Source organism: Hirundo rustica, chromosome 6, assembly GCF_015227805.2.
Source record: "Hirundo rustica isolate bHirRus1 chromosome 6, bHirRus1.pri.v3, whole genome shotgun sequence".
In the NCBI taxonomy this organism is placed as follows: Eukaryota; Metazoa; Chordata; class Aves; order Passeriformes; family Hirundinidae; genus Hirundo; species Hirundo rustica.
Genome location: NC_053455.1, coordinates 45954883 through 45982701, shown reverse-complemented (window position 1 = coordinate 45982701; position 27819 = coordinate 45954883). Strand labels below are relative to the sequence as shown.

General features: G+C 43.1%; 1 protein-coding gene across 3 annotated transcripts in view; it reads right to left on the bottom strand.

Moving 5' to 3' along the window:
* Window positions 1–27819, bottom strand: part of TSPAN4 (tetraspanin 4) — a 416847-nt gene that overhangs the window by 384551 nt on the left and 4477 nt on the right. Inside the window, exon 2 of one of the 3 annotated variants that reach the window (XM_058420908.1) lies at window positions 13480–13598. The exons of 1 other annotated variant lie outside the window; for it this stretch is intronic. In XM_058420908.1, coding sequence (XP_058276891.1) covers window positions 13480–13598 — 119 coding nt within the window. Of the gene's footprint in view, window positions 1–13479; window positions 13599–27819 lie in introns of those variants that run through there. One more of the 3 variants, XM_040066856.2, reaches the window with a different exon arrangement.

The following is a 27819-nucleotide window of genomic DNA, read 5'->3' as shown; positions in this document are numbered from 1 at the left end:
TCAATGCAGAACTTTTGCATAGGACAAGAATGGTCTCCAGAGGTGACTGAGTGTTTGCTTATTCTTTTTTGAGAAGTCATCAAAATCTATAGCCCTTAATACTAAAAATTCTTTTCACAGACCAGATTTTTTCCTGTATTGAAAAAAAAAGAAAAAAACAACACCTCAAGAACAATTAAAAAAAGAATCCTACAGACAGAGAGGGCATTAAAAAACCCCTAATCTGTTCTGCCCAAAAAGAGCTCTCCAGTAACTCCCCAGTGGACCTAGGAACAGCGACTGATAAAACAGTTCCTAACTCTCCACCTGTTGATGCAGCTTTCTTCTTCATGAAGAATTACAAGTGCACACTACCAACGGGAAACAAAAAAGTTACAAGAGACAACAGCATGCCTGTAGTCCTAATACTATTTCAGATTTTCAACAATTAAAAGTCTTCTAAGAGCCAGAAAGTCACATTTGAGTCCCACATGTAGGTCAGAGACAGCGTTCTTTCTAAAATAAAAATAAATTAGCAATTAAAATTTATAGATTTGATGTAACGTCACACAAAAAAGTTCCCGAAGAAGCACATCTGCCATCTCTGCCACGCTGGTGGCCTGAGATGCTGTGAGTGCTAGAAGCACTGTCAGCACAGGAAACTACAGATCCTGGAGGTCCAGAGCTCAGCCCCCAAGCTGTTAAGTCACTGAGCAAGCTCTAGTGACAAGCAGATGTTTTAAACTGCAGGGGTCCAGCATGAATAACCATTGGATTTCCATGGATGAAAAACAAGCCCAAGGTACGTAACATGTTATGCTTATCACGGTGGTCTTCTCTAGAATGAGCACTTCCAAGTCTCAGCTGAGGATTTTTCTCGAGAATTGTGGCAGGTGAAAGTGTCAGCCAACACAAACAGGACAGTGGAAAGGATGAAGACATGCAAGGAGAAAAGATTTTGCTTAGATTTTGATGAGTGCACTATAGGCATAGGATAGAAGTAACTCAGAAACACTACAAACCAAACAGAACAATTCCCAGGGGAAACATCTATCCCGAGTTAAAATTCTTCTGCTCTACTCACTTTGGATTGTCTATCTGTCCTGTCTATCACAGAGCCAGGCTGATTTTAGAAATGCTTAATATTACATGCAAATAATATTGTATTAATAATATTACACACAAAGAAGTAATATTCCCATGTAAATAATAGAAATACTTTTCTTGCAAGAAATAGTCAAAATCCCAAACATCTGCAAAATGCTAGGACAGATTTACACATATCTTTTAGTTCTGATGGCATGACAATCCACTTTGAATTGGCTTCCATGGTAACTGCAACATTATGGTCCCCTGAGAGTCATCTCACAAACACACAGAGGATTGGAAGGGCTCTATGCAGAGACGGAAGACAAACTTCTCCAATGCAAGGAGTTCCTCCACAGCACCTGCCCCCCAGCTAACAGGATTCAGAAAGACACCCTTTCTTTCCTTTAGGAAATGGATTCAGCTCTCACATCATCTCTAAGACTGGAGCAAACACGTCTCTTTAGGAACTGACTCTTGCTCCCCTCTGCCCTCACACCCTGATATTGCTAATGGTAACACATGCACTTAAATCACTTCACTCGGAAGCATTTTTTTATTCAGTAAGACCCAGCTTCGTAATCTTTCTAGCTGGGTTGGTGGAAGCCCAAGGAAGCAAAGAAACAAAGCTCTCAGTCAACTGGAGAGTTAGCTGCTCCAGAGAGACACCATGGTGTGGTCAGCCCAACACTTGCAAACAAGTCCGTGTCTTTCTCTACTCCACCTGGTAGCACCTGCATTTCATGCAGGACTCGGTCTAATCAGAACTCAGAAGTTCCCAAGAAAGGGAGCTGATTAAAAAATAAAACAACACACCAAAGTCGTTCCATCGGTACCTTTCTGACCTCTAGTTTGCTGTGGTATACAAATAATGCCAGGCATCATAGATTTTCAATGCGAAAAGATCTCTGCGTAATGTACATTTATCATCCTTTTCTTGGGATATCCCTTAAAAATTTAGATAAACAGTCCTAAAAGAGACACTTTCACAACATCCAACTGACAAGCACAATTCCATCAGCACCCCTCCTTTCCAGCCTGCTATAATTTATTGTCGTAATTTGCAAAATCAGCCTCTAGCAAAACAGGAGGCAGCAGGAAAGTAGTCTGAGTGAAACCTATAGCAATGAGAAGGAAGTGTTTTTCAAGAGAAAGACCAGAAAGTGATGACTCTTTGCCCCAAAAGAGGTTGTGTCTCTTGGCAAATCAAATTCTTTTGTTCATCTTCCAAACATATTTTCACCAAGGTTCCAACTTCTAAATAAGAGGCAGGAAATAGCAAATTAATTATAGTATCACTAATATAACAGTACCCTAATACAGCTTTTGTTTAAGGTTTCCATAGAAAATAAAGGGTTTTCTAAAGTTATGTTTTATAGAACATTTATAGAAACTTCAAGTACTTGTAGATAACAAGCACTGCACACTGTCTAATGAGAATAACCATGAACACTATTTTCTTCCTTTGGGAAAGTATCTTCAAGTTGATGAGCCAGAGATACTTACACAAGCAACAGGTAATTTTGATTCGGCTTCTCAAAGTGAGAAACCAAAGAGAATTTAAAATTCCTGCCCATTTGGCAGAGCACACAGCTCTTTCTGCCTCCTGTTCTCTCGGAGACACGACACGGTAATTTACAAAGTGTATTCAAGTCCTAAACATATCTGCTATTTTACATCTAGTTCCTGTCATTTTAACCTCAGAAGAAAACTGAAAAAAAGAAAAATTCCTATTACTGCTGATTGCTTATACTTTCCTAAAATTCCTTCCTTTGTTCTATCAGCCAGGTTATTTAGAGGATATTATCCTAATCCAACAAAGAACTTAAGAATATGAATATTTTCAGTGAAGGCAGGGGCTTTAATGGATCAAGATGCTTTATTTGTTAGATTTCATCAGCTCTTGCTTCATATTCTAACTACTCCACTGAAATACCTTTACAGTTTCATTATTCTGCCTGCTTTATTAGTGACAAATCAGGTATAGAGCATGTAGGCTCCACTTGGGAATTCACATCTACCCTCCTAGAGACAACTTTTCATACATCCACCATCAATTCTTCTTCCTCTAAACTTTTACTACAGTTATTAACAACTGATGCCAGGCCAGCTACCTCCCAAGAACAAGCGGTCAGACTGCACACCCAACATCCTCTCTGCCTTGGGGACATCAGGCCTATAGAAAACAGCCAGTCAGCTGTCATTCTTGGACCTCAGCGCAGCCATGACTGCTCAAAGCTAAACCACCATCAGATAAGACAAGATGGAGCAGGCTCTCCTCAGTTACAGCACCACAGTCCTACTCCCTGCACTGGGCTGTGCAACCGTGCACGGCCACAGACTCAGTCAATGCAGCTACACAGCAAGAGCTGCCAGCCAGTGAATGAGCCTGCAAGGCCACGTTAGTCACTGCAATAAGCACTGGTCAATCAAACTCCCATGACTGCATTTGTCATCTCTTGTGTTGCTTGGTAGAACATCGCATGAATTAGAAACTAACGGCATCAGCATTGCAACACTCCAGAATTCAGGAGAAATGCATGGTAAAGACAGAAGGGTTGTTCCTGAATCCCTGCTTGCTTGCTGTGTTTGACACCAGCTGTCAGTACTTCCACAGGACTTGCTCTGTTCTACTTTTGGGCCATTTTGGGCTAGGTAACTGTACCAGTTACCTAGCAAACAGCTGAGGAAACATCATCTCTGGAACGCAGGAGAAAAGGGGATGGGAAAAGATACTGCAAACTACCCTGGCTCCTTCTCTCTCCAAGTCATATTGCAATGCCTCCACAGTGGCTTCTGGACCTCCTCTAACTAGGAAGACAAAAAGCACTACACATTTGTTTATTTCCTTGACACCCACAGACAATCTCAAAGCTAAGAGAAGCAACCTTCATTCAGGAAGTCCCTGCAGACAATCCTATGGGAAAGACACCATAGCTAGCACTAGACAGCTGCTACCACCTCCTCCTAAGAGGCACATTCTACTCAAGACATAGCTGTGGCACATTCCAGGCGCCACTGCAAGCCACCGCCGTCCAAAGCGGAGACCCTTCCTTTCCTTTCCTGCATCTCACTCCTGCAATCCCAAAAACACTCCTTCATGAGGCTGCTCATGTGTTCCTGTTTTGTTAAAATTGGCATCTTCCCCGGAACAGAATTCCTCAGAAAAAGCCCTAAAGAAAGAGTCTGCAATTAGCAGGAGTGGAGAAATACACATCTGCCCCATGGAAAAATCTGAAGAGGAACTGCAAGTCCTTAAGTCAGCAGCAGCACACAGCTATCCCCAAAGTTAACAATCTGCCTCTTCTCAAAGTTCTTGAGTTCCCCTACTACATTTTCCTTTACAAAATTGTATAAAGGACCTTATTTTCTCAAGAGCAAAAGAAAATGGAGCTCAGAAATTGAGAAAATATATTGGTGCAAAAAGATTTCAATGAGTATCTTTGGACAACTGATACAGAATTCATGTGTTGATGGTGGAGTGACAAAGTCCCAAAATATATCAGTGCTCTTCAGAAAGCAGGAAGGCAACATGTATCCTCTTTATTCCATCTTGTTCATTTAATCCTAAACAAGAGCAGGTACTTTAGGTGAACAAGATATTTTTCAAGCATTTCCTAAAGTAATAGCAATAAAACATCAGATTAGGAAAAAGTCTTACATTAAATGGGGGGAAAAATAAAACCATTTCCACCAACAGCCAGGACTTCACAGCAAAAAGATTGACGTATGTAAGTGTCGCGGTGAGAGGGAGGTCAAGAAATGGGACGTCACACAACGCAAAGAAGAAAAACTCTTGCATATTGAATGGAGTACATGATTTTTCTTGAAAACCTATCAGATTATGAAAACCTGACCATCCTCCTTCCCTCCCTTCATGACCATTCCCCTCCATGATGCAGGGGGGAACATGGGGGAGGGCAGACTACAACACCCCACTACCTCCAAGCAAGGCTGTATTTCCCTTTCCACAACTGTATCCCAATCCAACAGTAATGCACCCTGCATTTTTATAGCCTCTTCTCATCCCAAAACACCAAATCCAAACCATAACCCCACATTTCACCAAAGCAGAGGATAACAAAGTCTGTGCTCTCATGTGTCCCATGAAGCTTGCAAGGGAGGCAGACCAGTCTATATGAGAAAACGTGAATCCTACAATGACTGAACTGTTTGACTGGCCTCACTGATCTGGCCATGGGATCGGACTACACATGTTGTCTGTTGTTCCATGGCCATACAAGGCAGTGGTCTAAAAAAAAAAAAAACACAAAAAAAAAGTGGCGGCTGACTTTCATGAAAATCAGAGAACATTGCTTATCATGAGGGAAGAGGGAGAACTTTATTGAAGGCAGTGCAAGAGAGTCATCACCACTCACCAAAACAGGTTACAAGCTTCTTCTGTTAAGGCACACAGACTGATCCTGCTGTGAGTTTTGAATAAGAAAATGTTTTTCCCCCTTTTATGCCAGGCCACAATCAAAAATTACTCATCTTTATCACTGCAGCAAGAAAACACCATTGAAATGCTGACAAAAATGTTGCTTTAGAGCGTCAAGTGACTGCAGCCTCAGACCTCTTCCTTAAAGCCAAGACTGTATTTTGAAAAAAGGAAGGAGGGGGAAAACAGTAATATACACTCACAAAACATGTCCACAAGGAGAGTCAAACCTGGAGTCTCTCATGCCCAAAACAAACAAGGACACCAGAACCTATTAGATTTTTCTAAGCTGCCACCACTGCAGTAAGGTCAGCTCTTTCACAAAGCTAAACGATGCCAGGAGGTTACTTGGGTGAAAAGATGGGACACCCACCTTCCGACAAATTTGATTAAAATTGGCTGACAGTCAGCATTACTGGCATGTGGTAATTGTCGGCATATGCCCGACAACCTCACAAAAACCATGATCATGGAAGCTTATTTTTTCAAGTGTAGTTTCCCATGGAAATAGGTGAGGGAAAGGCATTTTCCCTGGCACTCCAAGCAAAAACAGAGTTTAATCTGGCACCCTTCACAATTACTCAATTAGCTTCCAATTCAAGAACAGAAAAGAACAAATTAATTGACCATCAAAGTCTTAGAACACGCCTGGTACTGTGCCATCAAATGGAAATGAGGGGAATTATGCTACAAACAGCCTTCCTGCAGACGTCCAAAGCTGCCCTCTGCCAACACTTCTCCCATGGGACACCTTTGGTTCTCATCAAAAGAGCCAACACAGTAATTGCAAGACAGAGAGTAGATCTGAATGCACATACCAAGAGAATTTCCAGCAGTCAAAATACACACACAAAACCAGTGAGCCAACAGTCACACGCACAGATCAGACGACCAAGGAGTCTGGCCTACACAAACACTAACCAAAGCACTAATCAGTACTGTGACATGCTGAACAAAAGAGGATGGACAAAAGCCACAAGAACGCTGCAACTTAAAATTCATCTTTCCACAGAAGGTTCATCAGAATGAGTGAACAAGTGAACGTGTTCACTTCTGTGAGTACAATATTCCCCAATGCTTTAATCATTACAGCAAGAACCCAAGCCTTTAAATAGACATCTGCCTAAGAAACTGAACACTTCAGAGAGCAAAATTAACTTGGAGTTTAGCTTCCCTTCCAAAAGAATTCTATTAGGCAATTACCTACGGAAGTCAAAATCAGGCCAACATTTAAGGGCCACAAGGGGAATAATACCATGATTACAAAGGAAAAAAAGCAAACAATGGCTAGGTGCTCATACTTGTTGGAGTCATACACATAGTGGTATTCATAATGATACTAATTTTGAGTTCTGCTTTACAAGGCATATTCCTAAAAGGAACTTATTTTCTAATTATGAGCTCCAGTGATCATGCACATTAAACAATGTAAACAAACGGCAGTAGATATGAATGTTGTGACAGTCCCATTATCTCTCAAGCAATGCATGAGGATAAGCTGTTAGCCATCCTCATAGGCAAAATTCACTTGAAATGTCACTTCTAGCAAAATTCCTACAGCTGTCACTTTACTCTCCCTATATCCATACCAGAAGGCAGCAATTAGACAAAACTGAATTTAAGACAAAAATTCTTACTTACCAAGAATATTTATAGTTTAGAAACTGTGTCCTTAAAATGGTCTTGCTATCTTTTTGAATCAAAAACCAGAAACAAACACCATCAAAAATGACTTTTTCCTTCATGACGCTGAACTTCTCAGGGAATTCCTGCTCACTGCCCTCCTTTAAAATGCAGGAGAAGCAAAGACTTGATCTTCTAGCTTACATGTTTGTCAGCACACAAGGTATTGCTGGTTTCCCACAGAGCACTTAATGCTTCTAACAGTCCTTCATTACTTCCCCAGGAGCCTTCACTGGAAAACACAGCAGCACTGCAGTGCTCAGATGAAAGGTTTGAGAAATATCTTCTAGATGTCACCTCTGGGTTTAGCTAAGTCCACAAGCAAAAGCAGAAGCTTGATGCTCAAGAGCAGCAATACACAACTCCTTAGACAGGAGTCTATTTTGTCTAGATGCATTAAGCAAGAATGAGAGACACACCATAGTTTCCACAGATTCAGAGCTTTAGCCTTGCAGCAGGTGAATTTCAAAGCCAAATGATATTACTGAGAGCAAGAAAACACCACCTGACTTAGAAGCAGCAGGAAAGGAATAGATGTGCAGCCTATAGTGAAGGTACAACACTCCCTTGTAAGTTGGGGCTGTTCAGCATGGAGAAGGGAAGGCTGTTTGGAGACCTCACATCAACCTTCCAGTATCTGAAGGGGGCCTGCAAGGAAGCCAGAGGACTCTCGATCAGGAGCTAGTCAGGAGTAGTGACAGGACACAGAGTAATGGATACAAATTGAAAGGGGAAATTTAGCTTAGGTATCAGTAAGAAATTCTTTACTGTAGGGATGGTGAGGCACTGGAACAGGCTGCCCAGAGAAGCCACGAATGGCCCAACCCTGGCAGCGTTCAAAGCCAAGTTGGATGGCGCTCTGAACAACCTGGCTTAGTGAGACGTGACCCTGCCCATGGCAGCAGCAGATTGGGAGTAAATGATCTTTAAGGTCCATTCCAACCCTAACATTCTATGACTCAGAAAACCATATTACATAATGGTTTTGTGCCTCCTGCATCATTGCCCTCACAGCATCACAAATGATTCCAGACAGACATCAAGCCTACAAACAGAACAAAATCCCAGAAGTGCCAGAGAAGACAAACCATACTGTGTTATAAGTGGCATAACCCATAGGTATTCCTTCATGTGGCTTTGAGCTTAATCATGAAATACATAGTCCCATCAACACAAGGCAGAAACACAAAATAAAAGTGCTACAAATTACTTTGACTTCTCCCAGGACAGACAAAAGGACAATATCTGGAAGACATTCAAGTTATCCCCATGCAGTGTAAGCGAGAAGCTTGCACTGACAGCAGAGCAGCTCATCTGAATTAGGGAAGCAGGACTGCTCGGTTACCCTTCAATATCCTATGAAGTCTTCCAGTGATTACACAGAATAGATGTTCAAGGACAATAAAATGTGATGAAAGAACATTCAGAGAAAAGACTGCAACTCTTTCTGCATTCTATGCCTTGTTTCATTTTCTTATCGGGGTAAAAGGATGCAAGCTGGCCCTCACCTTACTCTGAATTCCTGAATAGAGACACAAATATCCGTAATACATATATACCCTGAAAAACCTGATGCTGATTCATACTGAAGCTAGAACAGACAATGACACATTCTATATAAAACACTTAAAAAGTTTTGAATGAGACATCCAATTTATATTTCTTTTAATAAAAATAGATCTGCTGTATTCACAATTGCTGCTATTCCTAAATTCATAAGAAATGCAAATTCACGGGAAAAATGCATTATTCACTTTCAGAGTGTGAATGAAGATATTTGCATAGAATCGCAATCAAAGAATGGGTAAAGGTTGGAAGGTACCACGGTGAATAATTTAGTCCAAGGTCCCTGCTCAAGCAGCTCTGCCCTAGAGCACATAGTACAGGATTGTATCCATACAGTTCTTGAGTATCTCTAGTGGGGGAGACTCTACAACACCTCTCTGGGGAATCTGTTTCAATGCAGTCACTCATACAGTAAAGTTCTTTTTTCATGTTCGGTTGAAAATTCCTGTGCATCAGTTTCTGCCTGTTGGTTGGCACCACTGAGAAGGGCCTGGCTCCATCCTTGAGACCCTCCCTTCAGGTACTTACTAAAACACTGATGAAGTCTCCTCTCACTCATCTGTTCTTAAGGATGAACAGCCTCAGCTCCCTCAGCCTTTCCTAAGAGAGATGGTGCAGTCTCCCAGTCACCTCTGTTCCCTTCCTCTGGATCCATTCCAGGAGTTCCATGACTTCCTCATACTGAGGAGCCCAGAATTGGACACAGCACTTGCAGATGTGTCTCACCAGAAGCAGGATCATGCGTAGAGGGGCAGGATCACCCTCCCTTGACCTGCTGGCAATGCTGCTCCTAATGCACCCCGGGATTCCATTGGCCTTCCTGGCCACAAGGGCACTGCTGGTCATGGACAGCTTGCTGTCCACCAGGACCCCCAGGTCCTTGTCCCCTGAGATGCTTCCCAGCACGTCAGCCCCCAGCCTGTGCTGGTGCAGGGGGTTATTCCTCCCCACATGCAGGACCCTGCATTTGCCTTTGTGGAATTTCAAAAGGTCCCTGTCAGTGCCCTTCCAAAGGGCTGCACCATCCCAGCTTTGTGTCTGCAGGGAACTTTGTGAGGAGGCTCTTCTACCCCTCCATCAAGTCAATGGTGAATTAAGTTAAATGATACTGGACCAAATATTGACTCTTGGGGGACACCACCAACAACAGGCCTCCAACTACATCTTGTGCCACTGATTACAACCCTCTGGGATCTGCCATTCAGACAGTTCTCAACCCACCTCACTGTCCACACTTACTGAGTTTGTCTCTCACAAAATCCTCCTAAACAGTGTTGACAGCCTTGCTGAAGTCAAGGCAGACAGTATCCACAGCTCTCCCCTCATCCATCCAGGTAGCCATTTCATTGTATAAGGCAATCAGGTTGGATAAGCATGATTTAGCCTAAGTGAATCCATGCTGTCTGCTCCTGATCACATTTTCGCCATCCACGTACAGCGATGGCCTCCAGAATGTGGAGCTCCATCACCTTTCCAGGGACTGAGGAAAGGCTTACTGGCCTGTAGCTCCATGAGTCTGCCTTGCCCTTTCTGAAGGCTGGGTATGACCTTGGTTTCTTGTAGTCTTCACGCACCTTTCCTGATCGCCACAACCTTTCAAGGATGATCATGAGCAGCCTGGTCTTGGTGCCCTCCAGCTCACTCAGCACTCGTGGATGCATCCCACCACAGCCCATGGACTTGTGAATGTCAAGTTTGCCTAGCTGTTCTCTAACCCAATCCTCCTCCACCAAAGGAGTCTTCCTCCCAGCGTTCCCTTAACTCCGGTCTCTGGGTCAGAGATTCCTGAGGGCTTATCTTGTCAGTGAAGACTGATGCAAAGAAGGTGATCAGTATCTCTTCCTTCTCTGTGTCCTCTGTAACCAGAGTCCCTCCTCCATTTAGTAACAGGCCCACATTATCCTTAGTTTTTCTCATTACTGATGTATTTGAAAAAGCCCTTCTTGTTGCCCGCGACATCCTTGGCCAGACTTAATTCCAGATGGACCTTGGCCCTCCTTGTCTCATTTCTACTTATTCTGAAAACCTCTCTATATTAACTCCAAGTGGTCTAACCCTGCTTCCAACTCCTGTGTATTTCCTGCTTGCACTTGAGTAATGACTATTCTTTTTTTTTCATGCACACAGGTTTCTTGCACCCTTTGCCTGATTTTTTGCTTATCAGAATGCATTCCTCAAGGAAACAATTCTTGAATATCAACAAACTCTCTTGGTTTGTGAGAATCAGAGTCTCCCTTTAAAGCACAGATTCAGAAATTAGTTAATTACTTAAAAATACCTTTTCTAGAAATATTTTCCATTACCTTCAATTAGCAGGCATTAGACTAACTTGGAAGCAAGTTCAACTACTGCCAATCACATAAAAAATTAACCACATCTATTCATTACACAACAGCATTGACTGACATCATGCCTCAAGTGAAATATTTTGACACTCCCAACATATAAGAATTTCTTTTCCTATGTGAGCACACAAGTGTAGCCTAGCAACAGCCAGAGCCAGCACCCTATTTCACACGCATCTGACCCCAACAAAGTACATCTTTTGTCCCAAGCCCTAACAGGTTTTTCTGACAGAAAGCAGTAAAAGAACAGCGCTCCCAATAAAACAATGAACTAGACACAAATATTAACACATTAAAAGGTTTTGCAAATTTGGTTTTCAATGCAATCTTCTTTGGTTGTGTACACAATCAAAACCCTGTTTAGCTCCAGAAATGTCTAGTGGCGCTTCATTTCAAGTCCCAGAATGTGATTCTACTTTTTTTTTACTTCCTCCACTTGGGATCCTGAGCTCCATCTCAGGGCCACTGCGACCAAGGCTATACCCAACTTTTACATCCTCAACCTTCCTTGTTTTAAGGTGTGTATGGAAGCAGAACACACCTTTGCTCCATACACTGCTTGTTCACAGCGCTTGCATTGTCCTCCCAGCCCACATGAGCACCACCAACCTTACACAAGTTATTCCCCACCAAGCAGAAACAGAAGTAAACTGTCTAGGAACAAAGCAAAGAAGCTGCTCCCAAGGACCCCATGATCCACATCATTCGCAGTTTGGGATGCGGCACTTGGACTAGACTAGTGCCATATGTGCCCCTGGAACAGGGCTTCCAGTTTAGTTTTATACAAAAATGAATCAAATACACACTCTGAAGCTACTCCATTATTCAAGTGCAGTAAGGGGTGATAACCAGAAGAATTAGCTTCAAAAGAGATACTTGTAATGCAACTTCACTGTCCAACATCAGCGCACACGCAGCAGCCCATAGTCAAATTCACACTGCCTTTGTTACAAAGGGCCAGTACTGCATACTTAGAAGGTGCAAGATGCTCCGCAGAAAGAAATGCGAACCAGCCTGAACCCAAAGAAATCTAGTCCTTATTTCCACAATGTAGGTATCTGCTCAAACCCTCAACACACAAAAGCTGTGGTATCACTTCCAAAATGCTTGTTTAAAAGTGACTCAAAGAAGTGATACCAAGTAGCATATTTTAACTGTTTCACACAAGTGGCATCTGAATTATTTTTATGATATAGAAATACTTGGTTTTGCAACACATTAAGGGGACACGATCAAGTCGGAAATAAGCAGGCACACTAAGTGGAATACAGGCTGAATAAAGTTAAATCTTTGGCCACCAGTCCACTGTTTTATTTGCAGAACTAGGCAACATTTTGGCTAATTTACTAATTTATTTTATGGTAATATAAAATGTCCTATCCTCCACCCAGATACATTTCTTGAGTTCTTTACAGGAAATTCAGCCAAAAAAGGCTTTAAGGCAAATGCTAGTGCATTCTGTATGCACTCTGACTGGACAAAAAAAAAGAACATTAATATACACTTTCCTACCCAAAGCTTAAGGTTAGTAGTATATAGTATATATACATGTGGGAAGGAGGTTTGTGCTCACACATATAGCATTGGGTGCTACTAACTGAAAATCAGGTTCTTATTTCCATGTTTAAAGGCCACATTTTCAAGACCCCTCACTGTTTACAGGACAGACTTTATACAATAGATAGATCTAGCATACAGAGTGCTTCTTAAATTGCTCACTTGAATAAGAACATCTGTCTTTTAATGCCTAAAATCTCAGTGTGGTGGGTTGATGCCAGGTGCCCACCAAGTTGCCCTATCACTTCCCACCTCAACAGGACTCAGAGAGAAGAAAATAAAACTTTTAAAAATTATGGGTAATAAAGGCAGCTTAATAAAGCAAAAGTAAAGGCTGTGCATGGAAGCAAAGGAAAATAAAAGGCTTATTCCCTCGTTCACATCAGCAGGAAATATTCAGCCTCTTCCCAGGAAGCAGGGCTTCAGTATGTGCAGAGGTTTCTCCAGAAGACAATTGTTACAGTAACAAATGCCACTCTGCTTCTCCTTTCTCTTAACTTTTATTGCTGAGTAGATAAAACACGGTCTGGAATATCCCCTTGGCCCGTTTGGGACAGCTGGTTCTGGCTGGTCCATCTTGGAGCCAGCTGGCACCGGCCCTGTCGGACATGGGGGAACCTTCTGGCAGCATCTCACAGAAGTCACCCCTGTAGCCTCCCCACCAGTAGCCAACCTTGCCACACAAACTCAGTACATTCAAAAAATGTAAGTGGTTGGGTTTATGCACAAATTTTAAGATGAGGAAAATGAGAATGACTAAAAAGCATCACCTAATAAGTATAGTTCTGTTTACCCAGAAGTCTATTCTAAATACAAACATACCTTTGAGAGGCAGTGGGAAATCCCAATTGCAGGTGTAATGAAGGAGCTTCTATTCTTAATGACTTCTGCCAGCTGTTCCAAATACCCTGACCCGGTGCCTTGAGAAACTGTCGGTAAACCTACACAGATTAAGAAATGAGTTGGTATTTTACAAAAGAAATGGTTGCAGGCCAAAAGGGCAAGAAAAGTCCTTGGTCTTCCTCATCCTAATCTTTTCTGCTTTTTCCTGGCATAAGGAAAATAGAAGTCAGCTGCATTAATGGCTGCTCTGTATGGGAGTTCAATACTGAAACAAATTTTAAAAAACAGTCAAATCTGCATCCTGGGGCAATTTTGGAAACCTAAGTAAGACATTTGTAAGCCTATCTCCTCCAGACGTTGTGTCAATCCACAAGCATCAGGAAGAGAATCCCAAGCTTCTACTAGGAATCTCAGGTCTTGAAGATTTTCTTTCCGTTTACTTGCACACCCAAGTTGTAAAATTCCCCAACTGAAATTGCCACAATGTAATAGTTATTTCCAGCAAGCAGCAACTAAAATATATAACACATAAAAAATAAAAAAAACAGCAGGCCAACAAAGAGTGCCACACAAGTCTAAGTGCTTCTTAGAACCCGGGAAGTTGGATTAAGCACACAGGAGATCTGGATTCAACTCCCAGCTCCAGGTATGCTAGAGATGGTCCCTGCCAATCTTCCCCCACTCAGAGGACACGCTCCCCAGACCAAGAGCTTTCTTCCCTTGTGCAGTGCCTCAATGCTTACAGGGTCTCTGATAATCAACAGAGCAAACACTATTTCCCTCCTTTCCATGCCTGCAATAGGAATAGGCTGACAAAACTGCAAGCCATCAGTAACGGCAAATAAGAGAGAAAAACACATAATGGAGGCAAATTATATTTGGAAGAAAACATTGAAGGGAAAAGAACAAAACAGCACTCTTTCATCAGCCGAGACGTCACTTAGTCATGATCTGGAGTGTTCACACCTGCTTCGCTCTGTCACAAACTCCCACAGCTCCAACACGCTGCAGCAGCAGCAGCATCCCGACACTTCTCCTTCTGCCAAGCCTAAGCAGCGTAACAGGATCGTTTTGTCATTCAAGTTCCCACTTAGTTAATCGCTGTGACACCTTCAAATCTCTGCAGTGTTATTTCACACAGAATGTCTGCACAAAGCAAAGCAGCACCGCCAGCCCAGTGCAAGCTCCTGAGGTGCTGCCCATGTGGGCAGTCTTGCCCCCAGGAGCACTGGGCTTGGCATCCCGACTTACCTGTGTGCTTGGCTCTACTAAGAACCCTGTACTGGTCACTGCTTCCCATCATTCCTTTTTTATTTTTGATCTGTGATATCATAAAGGCCTCAGTTCAGAGAAATTCTTTGGCTCATGCTGCTTTGCCTTGGCTAAGGCAGAGCCATGCAAGACAGATCTCAGAGCCAAGAAAAGGGACTAACAAGGACTAAGGAGGAAATTCTCCATGGGCCTTTTAAGGTGCAAGGTATCTAGAACAAATACACTTCGAAAGCCCTTTGAAGTGCTGCTCTCAGAGCCTTCACAGACTTGAAAACCTTTGGAAATGTACCTCTGAACGCCTAGCTGAACAGGGATTTGCCAGTACTTTGCTGAATAGAGATCCAGATTACAGGAGCAGAAGCGATACAGGATATTTACTTTCTGTTCTTCGAAAATTTCTGCTCAGTTCCCCTTTCTTCACTGCCTCAGCAACAGCAATTTATCCATGTTACATCCATGTGGATCTGTTTCATTCAGGTCCTTCTCCGTTACCATGTGTTTGGCTAGTGATACAAGGAATGTTTTGGGTTTGTGATAAACATTCACTCTCATTATACGGAATTTTTAACTACTTAAACCAAGAAGGTTTATATAGGACCTTCCCAAAGCAAATTGGTCCTTTCTTTGAGACACACTGGTGACAGGAAAATACAGCAGCATGACTCTTCACTCCCAAATACAGCTGCACACAGCCACATGGATTGGTGCCAATAAAACACAAGCTTCTGCCTCCATGGAAGCAAAATAACTTCATACAGTTATAACTATGTAGTTATAGAAGTTGAAAATGGAGAAATAAACAGAAACCAGTGTCAGGTCTTGTAACTCGTACTTGTGCCTTGCATGTGGTTGAGCATTGACAGTTTCCAAGGCAAGACAAGGGGTGGATTTATAAACATTTTTTTTTTCAATTGCAATACAATTACTGGATATCTGGTTTCCAACCCTGACTGTTCCAAAAGTCCTGGGTACCCCAACCTATTTGGTCAGACATCCTCTTTTGACTCCAAAATATGGAAACTACAGCACTGTCCTGATTCCCAGCTCCTGGTCTTCTGCCACTGTGAACTGCTTTCCTACATCCAAATGATCTGGGCAAGCACAGAACCACCCCCCTCACATATCCAGAACTGGGGCGTTTATCCAAGCCAAACACTATGGATGTCTCTGCAGAGCAGCTTGTAACCAAGCTGGTAATGAATCTTTGGCAACTAAGTGCTCAATTTATGGACAGAGCTCTAGTTTATATTGTTGCAAGGCTAAGCTCTGTACACAAGCAGCTGACCAGAATTATTTTATGTCTGTACACTGAGAACTTTCAGCTCCCATACAATTGTAAAGCATGCTGCTCTGAATGCTATAGCAAGTTATTACCAGCAGCTTATGTGCAGCGTGTTTTTTCTATCCACTGCAGTACTTGACTGCTGTCATCAAACCAATTTAGAAAAAAAAATGAACTAAAAAAACAGTTCAAGACTAATATTCAGTCTTGAACACAACATACCCACCTTTGCTCATCTTACTTCAATCACTGCTCAAAATCTCTAAAATTAGTTAATCCCAGGTCCAGTGCTTGCTCTGACAGTCATCACGCAGCAAAGCACAGAGTAATAATCCTGACAAATCCCAAAACTTACCAATATCCACTTCAGGTAGGCTCAAATCCCAGCTCGAGACCAGCAAAATCCTATCTCACCATTTATTCAAAGAGCACATAAGCAAGTGCTGGAACCAAACAATGCATCCCACTGCTGGTGAATTTATCTATTTAATGACAAAGCACCGTTCAGCATAACCCAGTACCAACTCAAAGCCAAGTAAGTTGGAAAGAGCTTCGGGTACAGGTCAGCTATTTCACTAGCAAAGAAAACTCCAACATGGATACCATCACCTGCAAACCACAGAGATGCCAACCCTAGATGGCTGTAAGATGGAAAAAAGAAGAGAACTGCCCTACAACAACATTATTAATTTTTTTTTTTTGGCTGGACTAAGTCTATGAATTAATTCAATTATTTTTCTGTACTGCTGATTAACCATCCAAACACAAAACGCTGGCTATTACAAAGCTGTGTTCTTCCCTTGTCTTTCAAAAGATATTAGCTACAGTCCAAATACTTATGTATATAAATTCAGCCAGGCGTATTTAATGAAAGCTTTACCTTTTATCACTGCATTTAAAAGGTAGAGAATAAGCTGCCTTTTCCTTTTCAGCATCATAATGAAAAACTAACTCATTCCCTGGAACTGAAGAAAATACTGTGGCTAGCAGAGCCCTATTGAGAGACAGATTATTTATCTACTGGGGTGTGCATGCAAGAGCAAACTTGTCACAACTAAGTGGAAAAGCAAAAGGCAGCAAAGCTGCTGTGCTAACATTCTCCTCTTCTAGAGCTCCACACAGCCCAGTGCAGTAAGAGGTATAGTGCTCAGAAACAGCAATAGAGCAAAACCAGGCTGGAAAATTTGCTGGCCTCTGAACAGGAACAACTGGCAACCCAGGGTGCTGCCTCAACCTTATAGCATGCACCCCACTCCATAGTCATGAGTGGGGAAAACACATTCTGAGAGGACAGCCTAGAAAGAAACACGATGCCCTTCAAACCAAACAAAAACCTGCAGCCACAAACCAAAACAAGTGGAACCAGGGCCAGTTTTCCAGGGACTAGATGATGCCTAGAGCTGTGCATGGCCCAGAGACACCCAGTGGTTGACTGGTACACCACAAGCACACGTAATGAGCGGAAAGGTTAAGGAAAGCATCCCCTCAGTTCATTTATTTACAACCTTGGGCTGACACAATGTTTCTCTGCTCATCTCCAGTTCTCAGACTGGGTGTGGGAGCAGACAAGGCCGTCTAGGAGAGAGACCAATTTCTGAACAAGTGGCAAAAAGCGAGAAAGTGCAGGGAGAGGAACTGGCAAGGTTTCACACTACGCATTTTCTTTCAGCTGCTGATGTTATCAACATCCTCAGGCCTTTCCTAAGGAAGTTTCTGTGGTCAAGACACTGCCTTATTTGAGGTCTCTGGCTGAGTTTGGGTAATCATTACCTGCGATCTGAGATAGAGGCAAGTGCTATGCCACACTGAGGGACAAATGTCAGCTAAATGCTGCTTATTGAGCTGCTAACATTGCCAGAAGCAGCTGTGCTTCTTGACTTGAAGGAGATTTAATGGCCCAACATATACATGCAAAACAAAAGCCATCCCCCTTCATATCACTAGCAGCATAGGACCAGGCTCTGGACTAGGGAAAAAAAAAAAGAAAAAGGAAAAAAAAAAAAAAAGAGAGAAATAGATCCAACCTGAAACCAGCTTTTAGTAGCTCTACAAAAGTAAAAGCAGAGGGTTTTTTAACCCAAGTAGCACCAGAGCTGCGGAAGGTGATGTGCACTATGGGCCTCCCATGTACTGCTCTGCAAGGCTAGGTTTGATTCCATCTAGCCCAGCTTAGGCACTCGTGAAATACCCAAGTTAAGCAGATCACCACAGTCAGCTTTTTCTAATGGAAATGGAGAAGCATGGACATCTCTTACCACCAAGATAGAAATCATCTAGACATTAGCATCCCTGCACCTTTTATTTTAGACTCATCAACTAAATGGCATGTGTTAGGAACAGCTGAACAACACAGGGTCAACTAGACAGGATTAATATTATGCTCCCTTACTTTGCCTGCACTGTTGTTAAATCTGAGTAGCAATGCTCAATTTGGATAAAAGTAAATGTACTCCTCAGAGACACACAGAAATCCACGTTTTAAGCTGCTATGTGGCTCCTTCTGGAAAAGAGCAGGATAAACTTTGTAACAACTCATACCGCATGCACACGGATAAATGCAACCTTCATCCAAATGACAATTTCCAGCAAAGACAACTTTTTTTTAAAAAAAAAGAACTGAATTGCAATTTTTTGTAAGAAAACAGTGCTTTTTGGAAATAGCAACAATATCATACCAAGGGAAAAGTAACAGGTCAAGGGCATGAGTGGGTGACCTTACTGTGATCATTCTACCAAAGAGACTTCAGAACAGTTCCATTCCCTGGCAGAAAGCTCAGAAATGCAGCAGCACTACTAACCCAGAAACACTACGGTGACTCACTCGTGTTCAATCAGCTCAGATGCTCAGGGGAAACAACAAAGGCATCAAACAGGACACAGACCAGCCAAGCAGATGCAATATGGCAGCACAACCTGGACTCGAGCCACAGCTCCTTACGCTGAATTGCTGGCACCTCACCTCCTGCCTCGCTCCTCGCATCTCATAAAATAAGCTCTCTTTTAGCTGAGGCTTGACCTGCTCATGAACATTACTGATAACCATAGGTGTTCTCAGAGCACAAGCTGATTGTGGCATACCAATGACAAAGAAAACAGCACAGGGAGATTTTATGTTCCAACACTCCTGGCCCTAAACACACAGAGAAAATGTGAGGGGAACATCTCCAGCAATGCAGGAAAACTCAGACAGAGCAGCTGTATAAACCTGAGAAAACGGGGGCAGGCAAGGCTGATCACTGAGAACAGCGTGACTAGCATGAAATGAGAGCACAAACAAGCCCGGAAGGCTTGAGGTCCTCTTGCAAGCAGAGGGCAGCTAGCCCCCTTAAATCACACTCGGTATCTGCTCCTGTGCTCTGCTCTCAAATTGGCAAAAATAAAATAAGAACAAACAGGCAGGGGACAGAACTAGGCCAGCTGTAGCCCCCTTCTCTCAACTGCTCCCAGCTCCAGCTTTCAGTATTCGCCTCTCTTCAGCCCTACCCATGACCACCCCCAGAAAACTCAGATTGGAGGCACTTGTTCCACATCACTGTGCAGAGGGACACTAACACTCACCTGCTTGACTTCATCAGTGGCACACATAAGCAACAAAAAATTAAGAGAGAAGGCTCCTTCTCCCCTTCCTCATCCTGTCATTAAAGCATTGTTTTCTCTGCAAAGTTTTTAAAGACAAAACAGAAGTTAAATTTAATGCGAGGAGTGTAAAAACCGTCTGGCACAAAATACCGTATGTGCAATGCCTCTTCTCTTCCATGAGCTGCAAAAGTAAGCAGCGCCTTCTCTGGCAGGAGCAACAGGGCTGTCTCGCGTAATCAGGGGATGGAGGGAGAGGAAGGGGTCAGGAAAAACACACACTGCCCACTGTTCAGAGGAGAGCTCCTTTCAGCAGCCATGAGTAAGAAGAGTGCAGAAGTGACAGCTTTGCTACCTCCATGCCCAGCTGGCTCTCTGACCTGCCTAGAAGCAGCATCCAAAACCTTGGGAAAGGCTGGCTTTGTTTCCAACACTGCTGGCTGGTGGCCTTATACACAGGATGACAGAACACTGCTTTCCTCACAAGTTATGATGGGGCAATTTTTTTTCATTGGCATGAGTCTGATCCACCTTGCAGCAGAAGGACACTGTGAAAGGCAATTTTGCACATGTACCTCATACAGTCATAACACACTCATACACCTCATATGGTCATTGCACACACCGTCTTAGAACGAAACCATTCAGAGACCTTTGCCTTCAGAAGATGAACTGAGGCATCTACAGTCAGAATTTTCAACCTTCCATACTCATCAGCCATGTGAAAGCCTGTTTGACTCCCGTTATGGCTATCATCTACCCATCCTCTTACATTTCCACAGCAGTCTGCCCTATAAAGTCACAGGAGGATTTTCCCACCCTGTTGACATCGTTTCCTCCTTGTTATACACCCCGTCCAGTCCACGCTACTCGGACCAGCTGCAGGCTGTGTGCGGGGTAGAACCTAACAGATTCATGCCAATCCATCAACCCTTTCTGACAAATCAAGGCAAGACTAGTGAGCAACAACTTTCTGTGCATCTGTGGCAATTCAAACTGTTCCACAGTCAATCCAGAAATACCAACAGTCACACTCTGCTCTCATCATCAGCACACAGGCACGCACTTGCACTCACAGGTACAAAACACCCGCCAGGTTTTTTGCAACCTCACTGACTTCTTCACTTCCCAGCCCCTCAAATTTGTTGTGTCCACTCTGACTCTTAAGACTTAACACTCAGTCAGCTTGGCATATTGGATTACAGAAAACCTTCTTTCTCCACAATACTTCCAGCTTTCAGTGAGCCTCTTACACACCAGCTCTTCCAAACTGTGGCTCACAAACAGGTCCTGTTTGCCACAACATCCATGCAGCTAACCAAATGCTTATGTAAATGCTCACATATGGCAAATCAAAATAAGAAGCTCCAAATAAAAATTTAAAAAAAAAAAAGCAAATACATCCCCCCCGGCAAAAAAAAATCCCAAAACCTCCAAGCAAACAACTTAGATGATTGCTAAAACCATCAATGTATCAGCTGCAATAGCAGCACTTTGGAGAGGATTTTTCTGGAGCTTTTTATTTTTACTATTATCTTATCTGCAGAATGCAAGCCAAGAAAACAAAGAAATAGATGGAACCAAGCCCTGCATCTGAGCAAGCTCTCTAGAAGCAAATACAGACACGTTTCAGGGCTGGCAGAACACTGTGCTGAAATTAAGTGGCGTGGGTTGTGACGGAAACGCAATTTTTCAGATCTGGTAATGCATGCCAGTGAATAAAACTTCCATAGGCTGTACAGCAGCACCTAAATATTTGTCCTACTGCTGTTCATCCGTAGCTGGCACACATTCAGAGACTACAAAGACAAAGCCAAACCAAAGCTCAGACTGACTTTTCTACCTCCAATTTGCATTGCACTTTTCCCTCCAGGGATCCTTCATGGCTTGGTTTGGATTCTGTCCCAGCTCAGTCCCAAACAGAGAGATGTATCAAACAATTTCAACACACTGACACATTTCATTTTAATATAAGTATTTGAAATTAGGGTTGAATGTACATTCATGACATTTCAGTGTTCTTCTGGATAACTTTTTAATCCACTCATTTCTCACCCCATGGGTAGAGTGTAGGGCAGTGGGTCTAAACTAAAACCAGAAAACTGCCCCAGGACAGAATGCAAGCTCTTTGGGTTGAGTACCCTTTTCCCATGGAAAATTAAAACTTCATCACTAGCTATTCAAAATTTGGTTGTACCAAATACAGTCCACCATGAGCAGGACACGGCCATGAGTCAGCAGCAAAAGGAGACTCCGTGAGACAAAGAAGGTAGCTCTTTCACCCCTTGCACTGCAGAGGCAGATAAGGGGACAACTAACTACCAAATGCCTTCAGAATGTGGAGCAAACGTGAAGGGCTAGAGCAACTCTGCAACTCTTAATCAAAAGCCTGCTGAAAGAACCAGCTACATACCTACAAGGAAATACTATCAGGAGGGGTTATCAGAACCATTTTCCTCACTGTAACAACTTGGACAGCCATAAAGAACAGCTGGCTCACCCACCACAGCACTTCCCTTCAAAATGACTCCCATGCATGGTCACTGGGACTTCCACTGCCAAAAGCCACAGTGTGCAAAAGCAGTCTGACACTGGATGAGCCCTTGCTAGGATTGAAACCTGCAGAGGTGAATTGAGTGCACAGAGAAAGAACTCTAGTAAGGGAAAGAAAAAAGTCAGAAAACAATGCTTAATACACTGTAAATACTTCCTTACAGAAAATCTTGTGTGTTCATACACTGGCTGAAACAATGGCCCAGAACTGGTTCTCCTTTCATAATAAAGTACAAAAGAACCTGAAACCAATATTGTCTAGCAATGGCTCATTGTGTGTCACATGAATTAAGGCCCTGGCAATAACCCAGCAGCCACAAGGCTTATGACAGCTTTCTCAGGAACTTATGAGAATTTGACTTCTTTCCAATAAGGCCCTTAGGCTCCCAGAGGAATCCTCAAACAACTTTTCAAGCCCTAGGAGTCAGGCCAGTGACAGCAAAAGAGGATACCCAAAAGGCACTGCAATGACAATCCCACAGCGGAGCAGGAATGCAGGCAAGCAATAAAACTGATGCTAAACAGATCCACAATAAACTGGTCCCAACTATAATTTAAACTGTAGGGCACTGCCAAAATGAAATGGTCATTTACTGACAGAGAATGCAGAGAAACATAAAACCTCAATAGAACAGTAAGAGATCACAGACAAATTTTAGAAAGCCTAACACTGCATTGAGATGAAGAAAGCTTTTCTTCTACTTCTAAGCGTTAACTCTGTGTGTCCTCACCTCTAGCAGGGGACCAGGATGTTCTGGGCAATTCTTGCTTTCTGCTATAAAGGCATTCTATTATCCGTTCTCCAAGTAAGAAATTCTCTTGAGTGTGACAAAGAGGTCCTAGTCATCCCAGAATCCCTTCCCTCCAGATGTCCTGATTCCGTGACAAAGGAAGAATGCCCACAAAACAGTACAAAAAAGCAGAGCCACTGCAGCACAGCTCCAGCCCGCTGCCACCACGACCGAAGTTAAGAATGATGGAAATAGGGCACCATGCTGGCACTTCTTTACAGCAGCAATAGCTCTTCTGTGCTCCAAAGACTGTTCTTCGATCCACGAAGTGGCTGCACATGTGCTGGGGAAAAGCCACTTTTTTACCCACATACCATTTTGTTTTGCAAAACAGAAGGAAAAATGTATTTGTTCAGCAAGTATTTAAAGATGACAAATCATTTCTGCTTTAAACTGACCCCACACACTAAGGATGTTACTCAACAGAGAAGCAGGAAAACACCTCTCCTTTGCAGAAATGCAAATACAGCCAAACACATCTCTGGCCCATTGCAGACAGGTGGCATCCTTTGTGTTAGACTGCCCATGGCTAAGATTCACCCACATTGCAGACAAACCGCTGCACAACTCAGTTATTACAGAGCTAAACAGAATTTATACACACATTCATCTTCCAAGGCTTCTCAATACCATCAGAAAAAGCTATCTTTCACAGGATACAGGCACTTGCTTAATATTAAGTTTTTTAGCTTCTCCACTAAGAATGGCAAATATGATAAATTAAGAAAAGAAGCAAAGCACCTTGACAAGGTCATACAGGAGGCTTTCAGGAAAAAGCTGTGGCTGGGGGACATCCCAGAGTAAAGAACGAATGTCCGTGCTCTCAGCATGTCACTCATCAGGCAAGGTGGATACAAGGGTGAAATTCGAAAAAATGTCTTTGTTTATGCCTATTTTGAAGAGAGCAAACTTAAGGAATCAAAATAATTTGGGGACACCCAAACTACTCAGTATATCCCAAAGGAGAGGGGGAAAAGTCCTCTACAGATAGTTCTGGGGAGAGCAGAGACATATACCCTAAAGTACCCTTTTAGATCAGGCCAGATTTTTAGGTTTGAAGGCAAGCTGCAAACAAACCTGCAACCTTGATCTCAGAGTTCTTTTTATTTAGGCCAAAAATTAATGCAAACCCCAACCAAACCCAGCAGTCCCCGGGCACAGCTCAAGCAGCCTATTGTTCCAGGAGGACTTATCAATCACCACAGACAACCCTCTCTGATCAGGCCGTATGATTGAAGGCTGTACTTTATTATTCCCTCACACCACGAGCAAGGGAAGCAGCAGCAGCGCTATCAGATCAGACAGAGGAGCCTCTGCCCTTCAGAGCAGGCTCCCGAGTGAGTGCTCCCTGTTGCGCACACGGGTGGGATTCTGCTGCGCACAGCGGGAGCGCCAGGGAACCACGCCACGTGTGCCGTGACTGACTGAGTCTAAAGAGGCAACGCAACCCAAACCCAGGAAATCCTGAAGTCAAGTTGGTCTCGTATCCTGAATTTATTAGAACTTCTAGACTATTTAATCCAGTAATGGTGCAGCATTCCCAAACACTACACAAATGCCAAAGAGTGCTGAACTGCTGGGTAGAGGCGAGAGATGATGGAAAACTCACTGAAAGCAAGCCCCCCACGGCTCGGTCCCAGCTCCACCACGCTGTGTTCCACCACTGTGCAGCCCTCAGGGCTTCTCTGCAGCAAGCTGGAGACCCTCCCTCAGTCCTGGGGCTATCACACCCCACAGCTTCCCAGCACTCTGCTACACCAGCAGCAGATTAAAATGCCAGAACTGGCTCTTGAATAAAAAGGAAATTCACCTGCAAGCAAAACAACTTCAAAATCCATATTCATAAAAAGTGTTTGAGGAATGTAGAGGCCTCTCTCTCCTTTACCCATTGAAACACAACAGTCCTCGGTCTTTCATATAAAACACGCTGCAATTTCTTTCTTTCCTGCAGCGCAGTCACCGTGCATGTGTCTACCACTGTATTACCTCAATATTTTTGCTCAAAAAAGCACTTCCCTAACAAAAAGGAATTCACTTGTACAAAGTAAACTGTATTACTTCTGCAAAATTTCATTTGAGACTCCACAGCTAAAGTGCAGGACCCCTACAGTTCCCAGTTCTGCAGTGTGATAGCTTCAGCATCCCTTGTGAGATGAAGCATGTCACCTTAATGCATTCTTAAGGTGGGAGAACGACCAAGCTGATGGGCTTCATCACCCTAAGGACACAGAAAGTGACATACTTAATCTGTCGAGAGGCACTAAAGCAGCGCCTCTTAATATTTTATGAAACACTTGGCTGTTTTTAATTTTAAAAACAGCAGCTCAATAAACAAAGCAATGGAGGATTCCCTGTGGATGGCACTATGATAGGTACACAGCAGCCCTCTCTGCTGAGTGATAACATCGTACCCAGTGCATCAAGCCTGTCCTCCTCCCCACAACCATGCTGGAAGGCCCATACACTGGGAGGTCACAGGATCTGCACGCCACCAGGGATTTTTCCAGATATAGCTGTTTTCCACCAGAATATAGTGCATAGCAGAGGCAGCTTTGAAAATTACTTAAGACATCAAGCTTTCACCTAGCACCTTAATCTGGACACAACAGGCTGACATCCCAAGCGGAAGAAGTTGCTTTAATCAGAAAAAATACATTTTCTTCCCTATTTGCCCAGTTCTGGAACAAGATTGCAGAGCCAGACGGACATGAAACACAAAATGCAAGCATCCCACTTCATTACTACTGCACACTTGGTTTAAATTTATCTGCTTCCTTAAGCAGCCACCACTGGCCACTGTCAAGAGATAAGGTACTCAGCAAGATGGATCTTTGCTCCTACCTATAGCAATCACTTTCTATTCCCACTCCCATGAAGGCTTGCAAGGTGCAAGACCGGCCGGAAGACAAATGAAAGAAAAAGTCTGAGCACCAAGTTTGAATACAGATAATAGCATCCCGCAAAGGCCCAAAGAATAGCCTTCAGCAGAGCCAGCTCTTTAATCCTATGCTCCAAATACATCCATCACCACTTAGGAGAACCTCAGAGACAAGACTTAAAAATAAGTTAGAACATCTCCCCCCCGGTTCCTTTTCATTGGCGCTCAGAAACTCATACACGCCATGGTAAAGTACTACAAGAGGGATGGCTTCCTACAGCGTCTCTAGAGAGAAACCCTCATGGGAAGGGGCCTGTGTATACCCCCAGAGAAAAGGGCTCCCAGCCAAAGGCAGGAAGCATAAGAGACAAAAGCAAATCCATGAGTTCAGTGGGAATACACAGCCCTCTCACCATGGAAGAACACCGCCTTGGGGCTTTTCCCTTCAAGCATTAATAATTTAAAAGTCCTGCCCTCACCTCAACTACACAGACCGTTCTTCACTCTGGGGGGAAAAAAAGTTCTGCAGAAATTAAGAGCACTATCCCAAAAAAGGGGATTATTTTGTCATTTGAGGACACTTACATGGAAGAGTAGAGCTGATGGGCAGTCTTGTGATCTTTCTGATTAAAATGCTGCCTCAGGATATTACTCTCCCCCTCTGACATGAAACAGTCAATTAGGCTGAGATATATTCATGTAATAAAGACTTTTTCTTATAAAATATGTCAATCCAAGACTGGCAATACTTTTGCCTTGAAGTCACCTTACTAAGAAGAAACATGACAGATAAATCCAGCCTTAAACTAGTTAAATACTGGCATTTGAGGAAGCAGAAATGTAGGGAATAGACAGATCGGTTTTTCAATCCCATCACAGTGCTTAAAAAAAAAAAAAAAAAAAGAAAAGGAGGGGGCAGGAGAGCTTCATTTGCATGCAGAGCCACCTTACCCTTTCATTATTAATTTTATATCCATGTGCATACATACACACACCTTTCACTTACAGTAACATCTGCAGGTACAAGAGCATCTTAAACTGAACAGTACAAAAATCTGTTCATGGCCTCAGACACAGTGGTGTCAGATGACCATCCTGATGACTCCCAGACCGCTCTCTTACATCACATTAAAAAAAGTCATTATTGAAACAAGAACTGTCTTTGTGCATCCACCCCTAGCCAGAACACCACCTCCACTCTCACTTGTAAACACAGCTGGGACCATGGATGGTCAAGCTATGCTTCCCCATAGCCATGTCCCTCCACCAAGGGCCCAGTGAACAGCTCTTGAACACAAGACGCAAGGATGGCTCCGTAAATCTTAGAAAGTTACAGAATTCCACCACTGCTCACCATCTCCCGGGTTGTTGGCAGGAGCAATCCCTAAACATGCCACAGAGATCCTCAAAGATATCTTTATGAATATCTGGGTGCCAAGAGTCCCGAGCAGAGAGCACCCTTCCAGCATCCTAACTGCTGTCCAGTGAAGCAGAACAAAATCTCTGCCCCATAAAAATAACATAAATAACAACATCTCTGCCCCTTTCTCAAGTAATAGGCAGCAATCTTTATACCTAAGACTAGAACATCTTAAATCATTTTATGGGAAAACATTTGCAATTTTGGATGCATCCACAGGACTTCCTCATATACTCTATTTAGCAAGAGACATCTGTTACTCAATATATATATATTTCATCTAAATCCCACCCTCTGAATCCTTTCCATCAGTTGTCACTAATGAAGCTTTGTGTGCAAAACCAAGTGCATTCTGCCCCCATTAGGAAGCCAATTACAGCAGGAAAAACAAGCAATTAACAAGGTGCAAAACAAACATCTTGCCACCTGCCTTTTAATAGCAACCCCACTTCAAACAAGTCACAGTCTCAGCACAGTTTACAGAATTGGCAACTGATATTACATATGTATTTATGCAGCAGCTGTTCTTCGTTGCAACAAATATTAC